Source organism: Paramisgurnus dabryanus, chromosome 1 (assembly GCF_030506205.2).
Source record: "Paramisgurnus dabryanus chromosome 1, PD_genome_1.1, whole genome shotgun sequence".
In the NCBI taxonomy this organism is placed as follows: domain Eukaryota; kingdom Metazoa; phylum Chordata; class Actinopteri; order Cypriniformes; family Cobitidae; genus Paramisgurnus; species Paramisgurnus dabryanus.
The window spans coordinates 57,772,718-57,789,110 of NC_133337.1; the positions used below are offsets into that span (position 1 = coordinate 57,772,718).

The 16,393-nt window shown below is 38.4% G+C and overlaps 1 protein-coding gene across 2 annotated transcripts in view; it reads right to left on the bottom strand.

Moving 5' to 3' along the window:
* The window catches only part of rnls (renalase, FAD-dependent amine oxidase), a 59,267-nt gene that overhangs the window by 2,712 nt on the left and 40,162 nt on the right, over positions 1–16,393 (bottom strand). For both annotated transcript variants that reach the window (XM_065242577.2, XM_065242576.2), the window contains exon 6: positions 10,287–10,462. In XM_065242577.2, coding sequence (XP_065098649.1) covers positions 10,287–10,462 — 176 coding nt within the window. The remainder of the gene's footprint in view (positions 1–10,286; positions 10,463–16,393) is intronic.

Below are 16,393 nucleotides of genomic sequence, written 5' to 3' on the forward strand. Positions count from 1 at the left end.
ACAAAAAAAACGTTTCATCCTACCTTTAGTGGTTTTTTCGCAATCAGCTTTTGAATATGGGTAGGTTTTTGCAAAAACACCATATTTTGAGCAAAAAGCAAAAATAATTCCATTTTTGTGACTGACTTTTCATAGAGATCCCATCCAGAGCGATCTTTAAAACAGACACGGACATGCAGCAGCTTGCCATAGGGCAATACTTCCGGTTTTAAAAAGTTCCGGAAGGGCGCCACCTGGTGGATAATAGCGGTATTGCGGAAAGACGGAAAATCTCGTCATTGGCGGGGAAGCGTTTTCTCTTAATTGACGAGATATCTCGTCAATGGCGGGGAAAGAGTTAAATAATGTCTCTAAAATTATTTCAGTGATAGAACAACTTTTAACTGGACAAATTGTACTGTTGCTGCAACCTGAGCAGCCTCCTAGCTGCTACAAGCACACTCTGAAATTGGCGGTGGAGGGTAGAGCACACAGCCCAGCCCCTCCCCCTGCCTGCAGAAGAGTGTCTGATACCAGGCACTGTTGCGCTTTTCAACCACATGGGGGAGCTGTAAGTCATTTTTACATGGAAACTACATAGTGTTGCTTTAAGTGTTAAGTTCAATCGTTATCGGGAAACCCAGCCCTGTTTGTTAAAACACAACCAATAGTTTTTTTTAACCCAGTGGTTCTCAAACTGGGGGGTGGGCCCCTCTTGGGGGAATGAGATGATGCCAGGGGGGCCTGTTTAAGGACATTTTATAAAATACATTAATTTATCAGTAATTCTGTGTAATTAAACCCCAGAGAATTAGGCTATAACCCACAGCAATACATTGAATAATTTTATTTAATTCAAATTCTTAGTCTGATATTGTTTTATGTCATTCCTTTTTTTTACAAGGGTTAAAGGGTAGCTTCCCACACAAGGAGTGTGTGTGGGGGGGTGCACACACCAAAAAGGTTTGAGAGTCACTTAATCAATGTTGTGAGTTTGGGGTGGGGCTAAATGTTTGTCAGACCAATGACAGATGAGAAACCTTTTGGAAAAGTAACTTTTCAGCAATTCCATGCAAATGTCAACCTTTACCATGAAAAAAAATATTTTACCATACATTTTTAACCTTTCAACCTAGATATCAGTACTTTTTTTATTTGTTATCTGTTGTTGTACTGTGAAGCCAAACACAAATAAAAGTAAAGTAAAGTAAAAGATTAATAAAAGTCAATATTTAGTGGCTTAAATACCAATGGGAGGTCAGCAAACATTGTCAAGCTTTCAAAATGTTTTCAAATGATTTCCATAGGCAAGTCCAGCTTTCATAATGGTCACATCCATAACACTGTTTCTTCCTCTTAAATGCGCAAAAATGTTAATTCATACAATAAATATAATTTGTTCTTTGAAGAGCCATCCCTTTTCCATTTGTTGACAACATTGCTTCTGGATTGTGTCTTTTAATTCACAGAATTCCTATAAAGTATGTTGTCTCCCAAAACCCTTATCTAAAGTAGTAAACATGAGTAAAAACTGATATTTTTCTGATGTCTGGACTTTATCCAAGTTAATGAAATTATTAAAACAGATTGTTAAAAATATTAGTAATAAACAATCTCTGAGAATTTTTTTTTTTAATTTTTAACTTAAAATTTCACACCCATGGGCTGGAATTGCACTTTAATCAAATTTATTTTGATTCTTAATTTAAAGCCAGTCTATCAAATGTAGGGTGTCACAATATATGTTGTATAATGATAATTAAAATTGAATATTATTTACACACATTTCTTGTGAACATTCAATAAGAATAATGTTTAAGCCAGGAAATCCTCTCTCTCTCAATCTCATCTCTTGCTCATTTACAGCAGAAAAATTACTATAGCTCTGGTTAGCAGCTTAGGGCGGAGCCTCACTATACAGGGTGGGGCTAATTGTGATGTTTGAAATGCCTCGGAAGATCACAGATATCAACGGTTGGACCGCAAGCTGCTGTGGAGATGGCTGGTGCATATATAAAAATACAGTGCACTTTACAATATAAAGCAGGAAAAATAAATATTGAGCATGTTACCATTTTTCTTAGTTAATATATTTGTAAAGACGCTATTAACATTTTTAACCAGATGTTAGTTACAACCCATGCAATCCACACATTAAAAAAAATCAAACCAGAGATGTCCATGAAATAAGTTGTGTGTAATAACAGCACCTTTAGAAATATATTTATATAAAAAAATTGTGACATACAATACTTTTTTACCCACTGTAAAAAAGGTTGATGGAAAAGTCTTGATGTTTGTTGTCTTCAGTTTATTTACTAAGACTTTTCAGTTATAAGCTATAAACTTTCTTTATAAGATCATTAAAGAAGCCTGGTGTATTGTTGCAACATTAAAGTAGTTCACCTGTAGTCTGGGTAAAGTTTTTACATGCTAAAAAGTTCTAGCTTATTTTTCTCATAAGAGGTTTGAAAGGGAGTGGCTGTTAATATTTGGTTAAATGCAGAGCTTTTAATAGCAGTGGAGACGTCTTCATTGGGTCAAAACAGAGCTGAGAATAGAGCTGATGGTAAAATTAGTAGACTTTGGATGATACTCGCTTCCTCTGTGTGTTGTAGACCAAAAGTGGTATTTGTGACCAGTAAGTGACCAGGGTTACAAAACTCTGTATAATCTAGCAATACACCTCCCCCCAAAAACCCTTAAAAACAAACAGCAAGAAACTCTCCTTATGTTCATCAGAAAAAAATACAAAACTCAGTTTCATGTTATGTGTCTGCTCAGTACTGTATATATAAGATGTGTTATAAGTATAGTTTATATATTTATATAACATCATGTAAGTTAAATAAAACAGACGTCGCACTGCAAACTAAAACTAAATATCTATCCAACATTTTTATGAACTGCCTCTGTGGCTCATTAAAATGATGTATGAATTTAACAATGGACTGTAAATGATGCAGGTCCTCATTGTAAATCCCTTTAGTCAGAATCAAGACATTTGCCTGTACATAAGTCGCAAACAATGACGGCTACAAGTTGCAGCTCAATGTTTAAACGTAAAAACGTGGCACGTAGATGGCTACTAAGAGTAAACACATTCTGTGCACGGCCCATTAAAAAGGCTTCGGCTGCCTCGACGCTCAACCAGATAAACATCGAGGTGCAGCGCGCAAGAGCCGAGGAAATAGTGTCCATTTCCTGAGGCTTAGGCTAGTCATCTTACAAACCGAGCACTATTATCATATTGTCCAAACCTCCCCTTCCTCTTGTATCTTTAAATGGTAATCTGTGTGTAAATCAATTGATAAACGCTTGGCCTGAAACGAGGCCAAGAACAAATTGTTTGGTTTATTTAAGAGGTAAGCTGATGTAAGCACGGCTGAGCTCCTTCACCTCCCTAAATCTGCTTCACTCTGTGTTTCTTTGGTCTCCTTTTAATGCACTGAGGACAGAATAAAGTATTTAAATGGCACATATAAAATTGTAGAGTTTAATTTTTCTTATACCTCTTACTAACTCCTAACTGGCTCCTAACTGCTGGGTCGTGACCCAAACATGGGTTGAAGATTTATCATTTTGTAAAGACAGGCACATCACAGCTTTAATAAACAGTGTAAAAAATGATTTGCTGCCTTAAATTTGTAAGTTTTATCAAATCGGATTTAAGTCATTTCAACTTACTAGTTGAGATCAGTTGCTACAACTTATAAAATATAGTTGAAATAAGTCAACTTTATTTTATAAGTTATAACAACTAATTTCTAGTCAAGATAAATACTGTAATAGAAAGTTAAAATGAATTGAAAAATAGTGAGTTTATTAAACTAAAAAATGTTATCAAGCGTTTACACCAGCCGGGGTAGAGGTGTCAAGCGCGAGTGGTTTCAATGTTAAGTCAATGTGAAGACGCGTTGATGGGCGTCTGTTGGTCTCGTGGCGCGAATGAGGAGTTTAGCGTGGCACGGTAGACTCGATCCTGCCTCATTCGTGCATCTAGTTAGCGCAAATGGCGCAAATTGAGCGTCTGGCGTGGTACGCGCAAATTGTGCTTTTTGTGCATTTTGCGTTTCACGCGAATTTGCGTCTGTCGCACGAGTTGAAAAATGTGAACTTTGCCAGATTTTCATGCAGCGTTAACCAATCAGGAGCCTGCTTGCTGCTGCGGTGGCAAGTCACTCATTCAACATGGAGGAACGATTGATATTGTCCATGAGCAGTCACCCGGAGCTATACGACACAAGTTCTTATTTCTAAAGAGACAGGAATAAAAAGGACCTCGCTTGGAAGAGTGTCAGTGAGGACATTGGGCAACCTGGTAAGTTGTAAATACACATTTTTGAGTCACGTGACGTTTATTGACCCACGGCATTCCCGCCGGGTTTTAAACTATTTTCCCTATATAGTGAGGTGAATACAAACCGGTAACTCTCTCAATGAATGCATGATCAACATCAGACATCTTGCAAAAAGACAACCGCATAGCACTTGCCCATCCCACAAGAAGTGAATTTCGCCTCTGATGCGCGTCAAATAATTGCTTTTTCCGCGCGTCTACTTCGCTCTAGATGCGCAAATGTATTCAAAATGCGGCAAACTAGACGCGGTAGACGCGATTTTGACGCCTCAAACGCAGCTGTTGTAAACCCACAGTAAGGCAGCAAAGATTTAAATTTTTTTCAGTGGACTCCAAAATAAATGCTGGGTTGTTTCAACCCATGATTGGGTAAAATACGGACCAACCACTGGGATAAAATTAACCTAAAAATGTCAATATTTGACCAAACTAGGTGAAGGTTTGTTAAAGAGCACCTATGGTCCGAATAACGTTTTTACATGACCCATGTGCGTGCGCAGCTTACTGTATTAAATTCATAGACAGCAGATTAAATTGCGCACGGGGTCACAGCCATTTTTTAAATGATGCAAGGGGAAATAAAAACTCCTAAATAAAAATAAAAATGTGTTTGGTCTGATTTAACAAAATATATATTTTTAATGTATTTGATTGGTTTGTCGAAATTGAGCGCGGAAATGTTTAGTTGTTTGCTAAGCAAAGCGCCACCGTTACGACACGGTTGAGTTTTGCAGTAAGACTGACACGTTATGGTTCTGCTGTTATCTTTGAACTATTTTCCTGCTGAAACCACAAAAACAGTCAACATTGCGTCTAAAATGTAAGTGGCTTAATATTAATTACTTGTTTAGTGAACTGTCATGAAATCTGTCACATTTTCAACCGTGATGTGATGCTGCTTAACTGTATCATGTTATTAAAAACTTCACATTTTTACCGCAGTATGTTTAACCCACTTTGTCAGTGTTAACTCACTTTGTGTTTGCTGCACTTATTTGTTTAACTTAGCGTTATTACATTAGGCACTTTCGGTTGTCATTGAGACTAAAGGATGCAGAATCATTAGCGTGTTTTGGTGATTGTTATTGGCGTTTTAATCTAACGTTACTTGTCCCTGATAAGCGGACAAGCATTGATGTCGAGCCCTGCGACGTGTTTTTAGACTGCTTCAGTATAAGCTAGGTCCAATCTTTAAGACTCCTCCGTTGTGTTGCGTATGTCAGTTCTTCCTCGTTTTTTGCCCATTTTCATAATTAATGATATTATGAATTGCAGTGAGTTTGATCTCATTTGTGCCCCCTGAAAAAATGAAATGCCCATCCGTGAATTTGTGTCTGGCGTCGGGTCTGCTCATTAGGTAATACATACAGATGCGCGCGTGCACGTTTCACCGGGCTCACTCCACTATGACGGCTTTCGGCCCCGCCCTGCTTCATGCTACTAAGGGGGGGGGGGGGGTAGAGTGTGGGTCGCATAATTTTTATTTTTTTAAATTAGGGTCGCTCCTAAAAAAGTTTGAAAACCACTGCCCTAAAGTAAACGATGACGCAAGTTATCATCTCCAACGTAAATCTCTTTACTTGGACTACAACAAACACACGGATTGTAGGCAACAGTTTACTTCCTGGGATTGGTGATGTATTAAAGACCGACATTATCCGAATTTCTCTTGCTTGGATTCATAGCCAGTAAGTTAGCATTGCATTGTGAGCGAATCTTTCAAACATGGTAAGGAGTGTCACATTTCCGGCTGAACTCAGAGGTATTCAGGTCAATCACAACTTACATTTTGTACAAAATGTGTTTTTTAACCATAAACCACGCAAACACATTATATTATTCCAACTACACAAAATAACGTTGTTTTTAGCAATGAAATAGGTGCACTTTAAACCCAATGTAAAAAGTGTAAAAAAAACTTAATGTAAATCAATTCAACCTACTTTTTAATTTTTGACAACTTTTGAAAAGTTGACATATAACTTAGAAAAACAAGTTAAATTTGTTTAAATTAATGTTACATTAAAGTAACATAAAAAATTTTATGTTGATTTGATATTTTTCAATGTGGTTTTGTTTAATTTTATTCAACCATGAGTTGAAACAACTCAAAACATGTGAAACCATCACTAAAACAAATCCTTGAGAGTCTCTTGATAGCAACCAATCTTTATTTTTACAGTTTAATACCGTGACATGCTGACCACACCGGATGTTTTTAATGACCGAGGTGGTGCGAGCGGCATCCACAGCGCCTATTAATTATGAATTTAAGTTATTTATTATTAAGCATGTGTGATAAAAGGAAACTTACTGTTGAAAAAGCATGCATGTACAGAAGATTAAAAGTCATGATTCATGCAGAGTCTTTCCAGGAGTGCAGAGGAGTCAATGACTTTGACATGTGGTGTGATGTACAGTATTTGTGTGTGTGTGCTGGTTTATGCTCAACAAACTGCAATGTGGCCAATGAGCATAACTGACTCGTGCTCCATACCCTCTATGTGTTTGACCGGGATCTGGCACGTGCACAGGTGTGTGTGTGTGTGTGTGTGTACGACAGCAAGTGCTCTGTTCCTGCATGTGCAGTCTAAACGGGCCTTGGCCCGATCTCTGGTACTCAGCGCTCCCACACAGATGTTCTATGTCCTTTGACCTCAACTGGGCCCAAGCGCTGCGTGTCACAGGGGCCGACAGCGTGGGGGCCCAAAAACAAAATATCTGTGTGTGCGTCGCACTTGCGCACACGAGAGAATGCAACTGTGCGAGAAAGGGCGCTGTCCCACGCAGTGTGCGAATGCATAAAGTACTACTGTAAGTGTGTGTGTGTGTCTGCGTGAGCCGAGCGAGTGGGGGGAGAGGATGGATCAGTATGTGTGTGTGAGAGAGAGACTGAATCTAGCAGCCCTTCTTCTGATAAAGTTAGGCTATTTTTTTCCCACTAGAACATTCTCTCTATTCACCACTGCGGTCTGTAGAGCGGCTTTATTAAAAATGAATGCCTTTCGCTGTATAGCAGGGAGGCTTTTATTAGTTGCGCTGGCCTGAATAAGCCAAGGCCTGAAAACTCTTTTTCGCTCCTGCTATACACGATGGCATCAACAAGGTATTTCTGAATGCGTTTTTTATGAAATAAGAGATGTGAAGAAACAACTGCAAAACCCCAAAAAGAGATTACATCGTGTTTTCGGACTAAATATTATTTTAAATTACACCAGTAAACTATAATATGTGACCATACCTGCTAAAGTCAATATGTTTAGTGATTTACTGTTCTAAATAAAACCATCCTACAGTTTTAGGTATAATACAATGTGTTCGCATGGTTTATGGATAAAAAACACATTATTTTGCACATACCGTACATTTTTGCAGCTCCAGATTTCACTCTCTTCCTGAAATGCAAGCATTGAAAAGCTCTGTGTCCCTGATTGGCCAGCTAATCTGTACGTTGTTATTTGTCCCAATACCTCTGACGTCAGCCGGAAATGGGACATCCTTACAATGTTTGAAAGATTCGGTCACAATGCAATGCTAACACGAGTTAACTTACAGGCTGTGAGTCCGAAGCGGGAGGAATTATGATAATGTCGGTCTTGTCTACTTCACCAATCACAGGAAGAAACCTTAGCCCAGTGGTTTCTCAAACTTTTTCGGCAAGCCCCCCCTCTTGGGTACGGTGCATCGCTTCACGGCCCCCCCAAAAGAAAATGTATAACATAAAACATTCTAAAACTTAAACATTTAAATTAAACAAAACATTAAATTATACAACGTATTGCTGTTGGTTAGTAGCCTTATTTGTCTGATATTTCATTACACAGAATTTATGATAAATTAATGTATTTTATAAAATGTCATAATACTGGGGGCCCCCTGGCACCCTCTCGCGGCCCCCAGTTTGAGAACCACTGCTTAAGCCTACAATCTGTGTGTTTGTTGTAGTCCAAGAAAACAGATTTACGTTGGAGATGATAACTCATCGTTTACTTTGGGGTTTGTACCTTTTGCATATAGTTAACACACACACACACACACCAAAGGAAATGTAAAAACCTGAATCGGACAATAGGTGCTCTTTAATATTGATTGAGTAGGGTAATGTCAAAGATTGAAATCAATGTGAAGTCCATGACTGATATAAAACTTCGATGTTCCTAATCTCATACATCGATTGAGACTTTAGCCTGGATTTTAAAGGCAGGGTCATTTTCACAGCACTTTTATGTTTAATGTGAATCTGACTTCAACAGCCATAATTGGTTAAGGTTTGCAAGTGGCATGAAAGCAATCTGACCTAACTTGTGGAAGTGGACTGCTATTGATGACCAATAATAAAAATTTTTGCATACACCCATTTTTGTCGCCTCCGTTGCCGACAAACAGAAGTGCTGATCTGTGTGTGTAAATTTTCAAAAAGTACACTTTTGTACCTAAAAGGTACATAGCTGTACCTAAGTGGTACATATAAGGACCTTTTAACTCTTTCACCGCCAGCGTTTTTAAAAAAGTTGCCAGCCAGCGCCAGCGTTTTTCATGATTTTCACCAAAGTTTAATGCCTTCCAGAAAATGTTCTTCTTTAAATATATAAACATACAATATACCAAATGAAAGAACAGACCCTCTGCTTTCAAACAAAAAAAAAACGTTTCATCCTACCTTCAGTGGTTCTTTTGTAATCAGCTTTTGAATATGGGTAGGTTTCTGCAAAAACACCACATTTTAAGCAAAAAGCAGAGATAATTCCATTTTTGTGACGGACTTTTCATAGAGATCCCATTCAGAGCGATCTTTAAAACAGACACGGACATGCAGCCGCTTGCCATAGGGCAATACTTCCGGGTTTAAAAAGTTGTGGAAGGGCGCCACCTGGTGGATAATAGCGGTATTGCGGAAAGACGGAAAATCTCGTCGTTGGCGGGGAAGCGCTTTCTCTTAATTGACGAGATATCTCGTCAATGGCAGTGAAAGAGTTAAAAAGGTTCCATCCCAGTGAGGAAAGGGTACAACTTTTGTACCTTTTTTCTGATAGTGTAGTAAATCCAAAGAAACGTCCAACTATTCCTTATTCAAATATTACCAAACATTACCATAAAACCCAAACAATACCTACATTATATGCATAAAAATACCATCAACACTGTTATATTATTATCAACCAACAAATCTATTCCCAACATCTTTTAAAGAGACATTCCACTTTTTTTGAAAATATGCATATTTTTCAGCTCCCCTAGAGTTAAACATTTGATTTTCTCCATTTTGAAATCCATTTAGCTGATCTCCGGGTCTGGCGCTAGCACTTTTAGCATAGCTTAGCACAATTCATTGAATCTGATTAGACCATTAGCATCGCGCTAAAAAATAACCAAAGAGTTTCGATATTTTTACTATTTAAAACTTGACTCTTCTGTAGTTACATCGTGTACTTCTGGTGTAATAATCAAGGACTTTTCTGATGTAACATGGCTGCAGCAGGCGTAGTGATATTACACACTGCCCGAAATAGTCCCCTTGGTTACTTTCAATGGCAGGAGACTATTTTCAGGCAGGGCGTAATATCACTACGCCTGCTGCAGCCATGTTACATCAGCAGAGTCCTTGATTATTACGCCAGAATGAGAATATAGTTCTTAGCCATTTCTGCCTAGAAAATCGCAACTTTTAATTTTCTGTCGGTCTTAGTACACGATGTAACTACAGAAGAGTCAAGTTTTAAAAAGGGGAAAAATATTGAAACTCTTTGGATTTTTTTCTCCCAATCCTAATGGTCTAATCAGATTTAATGAATTATGCTAAGCTATGCTAAAAGTGCTAGCGCCAGACCCAGAGATCAGCTTAATGGGTTCCAAAACAGTAAGAATCAAATGTTTAACTCTATGGGAGCTGGAAAATGAGCATATTTTTTAAAAAAGTGGAGTGTCCCTTTAAGCTTCTTCATCTTACCTGTGAATATCGCCACTTTTGACACTTGATGCTCTCAGGTTGAGGCAGTCCTGGCATCACCTTCTCCAGCTCTTTCAGGATGATAGTCTGTACTTCATCTTTCCCCTCCTCTAGGTGCTGGAGGCCAAAGGGAACGCTGGTGTGGACCACCACAGAAGGCCCAAAGTCCTTTGATGCTGTCGAGAGATGCGCACACACTTTATTACTAGATCACAAGGTCATACAAACATGCACAATGCAGAGATCGCAGGTTTTGCATTGTGTGCTGCAGTATGAAGAGAGGAGTCAAGGACTGAGTAATTTCATATTCAGGTGGAGATAAACAGCCCTCACAACTACAAAAATGTCGAAATACAGGCTGAAAATGCACTGATGAACTGTTGAAGAAAATATACACTGTGTAGTTTGAAGAGAAGAGTCATATGGGTTTCAAACTATTTAAGTGATGATGACATCATATAAGATTTGTGGTAGTTATAGGCATGGCAACATATGAAACTTTTTTGTGAGAATGCTTTTAGACGTGAATTCAGTATCCACTGAGGTTTATGTGGGATTGCACTTGTCCTATTTATTCAAAATGATTTGTTGCAGGTAACTTTTTCCAAACAGCTTCCTGATTTTGCTTCTGCTTTCTGTCTGATAAGTCTCCTCATCTGTTTGGGGAAATTTTCTTACATAAACAGCATCATACAGTACAAGTCAAGCTAAAAGATTTAACAATAAAACAGGATGCCCCTGCTGCTTGAAAGATGAAGTATGCTTTCCAGAACACAGGTCAGTTTGACCTTATTATGAGCTTGACTTTAACAGAGTGAGATGCACATTTGTGTCCCTGTCTGTGAAATCCAAGCTGAAATTTTTATAATCGAATTTGGCATTTCAATCATTGACATGACTTCACTCAGTCAATATTAAAGATATCAAGGTTATATTTTCCTACAATATTCAATGTAGGATGATTATGCAAATTTAAAAAAAAATCAGCTGGGTTCTCATAGGCCGAGTCACATTTTCGAGATGCGACCTGGAGCATAATAGATAATAAATAAAATAACAAACACCTTTATTTGTCAGTCCCAGTACTGCGGTGAGCTCGGGAGGGTTAGCGTGAGTGAAGTTTAGTAACTGTTTCAAACAGTGTCCAGTCCAGTCATCTCATCATCAGACCCCGGTTTCTCAGTGATGTCATCTATGGGCACACCAAACCCTATGATCTAATGCTTTACGGGCCAAGCTCATCGGCAGAGCTGCAACCTACCGAGGCCAGTCATGATATTAACCTTACACACACTGTAGTCAACTCTCCAATTACACTGCTTTAAATATTTACATATTTAACATGATTGGGGGAAATAATCCTTTATTGGGTTCAATAAACATGGGCTTGAGCAGCTGGATGAATGGATGGAGAGTAAGTGAATTTTGAATTTGTAAAAGTGGTGCAATAAAGCATCGCTGATCAGTGCCTGAGAAACAAAAGCTGGTTTTGAATAAGACCAATGTGTGCTGATTCATAATATTAAAGCCGCTGGCAGATTCACACGGTTTACACAAGGGCTTTATGACCACCTGTGAGGAGGGGTTTTTGGTTAATGCAGTCGATTCAGTAAAATCAATTGTATTAAGAAGGGTTTTGTGGACCAACAGGGAACAATGAGTCATTTAAATCGTGTCCATTGGCATGCAACGCAAGAACATGGAGGATGTATGATTCTAGGAAAAGGTTTTAAATATTAGCTGTGAAACTGGCATGCTTCTAGAAAAGAGGAAGTCATTTTCTTCCAGCTGTATATACTTTTCCTATATGAGAGTTTATGAGGTTTTCAGCTAAACCTTGTGCCGCACATAAAAGCTTTCTGATTTTAGTACATCAGTTGAATGCATCAGTGACAGAATGCCAAAACTATAGACATAAAAAGTCATTTTTGAAAAATAGGAATAGTATACAAAGTGATTATACTACAATGATTTTCTTATGAGGTGGCCAGCTCAATACTTGTACAACTGTGAGTATTGGGTTAAAAACACAGGCACTGTCATTTTCCATTTGCAGAACAGTCAAAGTATATACGTGTTTGGCAAAGTGCCATGTAAAGAGGAGAGGAAAAGGAGAAGCAGAGGGTGAGAGAGAGAAAGAGAGAGAGACCTTCCTTAAAAAGAGAGTTACAGTGTTTATGTATATGTGTGCATGTGCCAGAATGTGACTGAGCACCAGAGAGAGAGGGAGAAAGAGAGAGAGAGAGAGAGAGAAAGAGGTCATGTAGCGTGGGTAGAGGGCTGGCATTGTGCCCACTGGTTGAGTCACTTTTTTTGATGGGGCAGAGCTTGTCACAAAGTTCACAAGATGAAGAGGAAACTGCATGTACTGCCTGACAGAAAATAATTTCAATTTTAGGATTTTTTAATTAAAAAAATATTATTATTATATGAATTTAAAGATGAATGCACTGCATTTTTTCAATATTAAAGTGTTTCTCCTAATCCGATTTAACATGCACATATAACTATAATAAATCCATTTGCGGGTTTATTTGCAAACACAGAAGCTCTGTGGTGCTACAAAACTCTGATCCTTTCGTTTGAGCATTAGGGGCCCAATCACACAGAAGCCGTATAGACCGTAAAAAAAGATGGACGACGCAACGTCGCCTCCCACCATTGTAATGAATTGAAGCAAAAAATGTCCGACCACGGTCGCCGCCATGTTACGTAAAAACTTCAGTTTGGAGCCAAGGCATGCGCAGAAGGAATCGTCCATGGAGCCAGAGGCGGAGCCGCGGTATCAAACTTCCGCCCAAACGCTCACGCGACAGATTCAACCATGCCAATCATAATGACACGCCCTGTTTCTATAGCATCAAATTACTAGCTTAAATTAAACTTATCACAAAAATGAGCACTTGAACGTATATCAGTGTGATGATAACTACTTGAAAGGACCAAAACCATCTTTCAGAAACTTTTATTGGAAGTGTAAATAATTTTTTTGAATGGAGAGGGCGGAGTTTATGACTTGTACTGCAGCCAGTCACCAGGGGGCGATCAAAGAGCCAGAGGCTTCACTTTTCAAGGCTTATGAGGCACCCGCACAGAACGTGTTTATGGCAGTGGCAGGCGCCATTTTTCAATGATTTTCTATGGGCAGTGAGCGTTATGAGCGTTTTTATAGAGGCGGTCCGAGCTGAAAAGCGCCCGACATCATACATGTTTTTCCACTGTCCAATCAAATGAGGGGAGAGGCGGGCCTTTCGTTTTGTGGTAACAGAGGTTTACAGTTGCTTGGAACAACCGGAGACTGCACTCACTCACTTTCTCCTGCGTGTTTGTGCACCTCGATCAAGGTCAGAGCAAGCGTCCTCTTTTTAAAGTTTCTGCTAATATGACAGTTAACCACAAAAGAGAGCTCACGCTTCAATATTTGATTGACAGGTCAGCTGCCTCGGTGGTTGCCTAGCAATATAAAAATCTGCACTGCTTTTTTATAGTGACCAAAAAAGGCAGTGTGGCACGCCTTTCCAAATGTTTAAAATGTGTTCGGTGTGATTGACCCCTTAGTCAACCAATGAACTTAGTTTAGGTCAGGGCTATAAATTTGTTCAGCCAATCTGCTTAGGATTCTTGGTAAAAAAATTGTTTATACATTTCAGTATTGCACACTACTCTTCTGACTGTAAACTGTTAAAAGAGGTCAAAATATATACCCCACCTGTCAAGGGGGCAGTACCCTTTAAAATTTCCTTACAGCATATGGACCATTAGGTATATAGGTACCAATATGTACCTTTGAGATATCAATATGTATGTACCTCTGAGGTAATGCTCTTAAAAAACGCAGTCTCTGTAGACAGCGCAGGCTTCACAAACTGCAATAAAAACAAAATGGTCAAACCTACCACCACGAAACACAACAAAGTGTTCCAGCCAATAAACAAAAAGAAGGATTTGGGAGTGGGGGTTGGGCACATTTTTTCGCACGTTCAGAAAGCACGGAAGGGAGGGGGAGGAGTTAGCTACGCTCCGTTTTGTTTGACAACACTTTGAATGTCAACAAAAAGTGACGTCACACAGATTCGCTTAGAGAGCCTTTAATATGATATGAATCATATATTTGTAAATATAATAATATAAACTTAATCTTTAAAATGTTCCACATGACACAGAACTGAATCATCGTGACTTCCTAAATATAGCTCTTACGACAAAGTAAGTATATTTATTTCCAATTTCTTTGGGTGCAAGTATAAAAAGGGGACTTTTGGTCACTATTTTAAAAGCATGAAATATGATTGATTGAAAATGTTACATTACCATTGTTGCTCACCTCATGTGGTGGACACACAATGCGATTTTATAAATATTTCTACTAAAGCACACTCATTTAATAATAATACATTTAAAGGGATAGCCCACCTACAAATATTTATATTTGCATGGAATTGCTCGGTGGTATAAAGTTGGTGCCTCATTTACTGCCTGCTGGGATCCCATCCGTCAAATACCGTTGTACCAGAGTGAGGTAAGATTCTCGCCTTAATTAATTCCTTCCCATAATTATACACATAATGTTATAATTATATCATGACTCACATCTAGAGCATGCAAGTTAGAAAACTAGTCCCATCCGAATGGTGCTTTTGATTGAAATTCATTTATCCCAGTCATTTTGGTGAACACAACACTTTTTTAATAAGTTTCAGATTACTTATGTAATCAAACTCGCATCAATTATGAACCAGTTCTGATTTTTGCTAACCATCATCCAGTCCCGATATAGCTCACTCCACATTAAGCGAACTGCACAAATGTGCTTCGTGCCAGACGCTCAGGAACACAGTAATAGCTTATAATTAGCGGCCTGCCAAAAAGTTTTCAAAGAGAGCTTGGGGTGCTGTGCGAGATCAGACTCAGACCTACTTTACTGGAACTACAAGCAAAACACATTACAGAAATGAAAATGAAGATTAAAGCGTGGCCGTATGACGGCTGTGGAGGCTGAAAGGAGCGTTCGGCCTCAAAGAACAGCGTAACAGAATGCAAAATTTACAGCTCTCCTAATTATGATGTTGCCCTCAGAAACACTGCAGCGGATGAAAGGTGACAGGTGCACTGGCTGTTTTTATGGGGCTTATTCTATTGGGCTTCTGTAGATACAGTATGCGGTCGTGAACTGACACAACCTTTCTGAGGATAAACTTAAAACTCTGTTTTGCATGAATGCATAAAAGTCTCACACAAGAAACTAAAAGCTTGCCCTGATTTTGCCAAGTGAGAGATCAACATTGTTTATTGACTGTGAAACCACACGTTTTCTGTTACTCCAAACTCTAACCATAACTTTTTTCCTGAATCCAAAGGCAGGATGAATAACAATAATGCAGATCTAACTCTGCTGTAAGTCTAAACTTCACATTAACTGTAAACCTATCCCTTAAATCGAATATGCATAAAATACACTTACAGGCGCTGTTTCAAGGGTGTTGATTAATAAATGCACATAAAGTGTAAAGTATAAAATGTATTTCAGAGTTTGTCTGTGCATATAACTTACCTACACGGCCAGAAAAATGGTCAAAAACTAATCCCAAGCTGTCTCTGTATATGTACCATTTAGGTACATTGTCAGAATAAATGGTTACAAAACACTGTACTGGGGTGGTACCCTAAGGTTCCATTTTTAACCTTTACAAGTATATAAAACATAATAAAAAAATTCGGTACATTACTGTACCCTCTTAACTGTCAATCCACCCTTTTGAGTGGGGGGAGTGAAAAATTGATGTGCACCTTCAAATTAACATAACTCTGGCATTTTTGCAAGTCTGGTCTAGAAGCCTAATCTTGTTGTTGTTTTAAAGAAGACAAATTAAGGTTTTTCACTGAAGTGTATGAATGAGATAATATTAAACAGAAATTTTGTTATAGCAGTTTAAATTTATTTTTAAGAATTAAAAATAATGCAATAACATATACATTTTATAAATAAAAATGTAAATGTTTAACAAAAGAAATAATGTAAACATGAAGCCATAAGTCTCAAATTTCAAGTTAAAATGACAAAAAATTAAGTTTGTGTCACACTTTTAGTGGTTTTACCAACAAAGGCC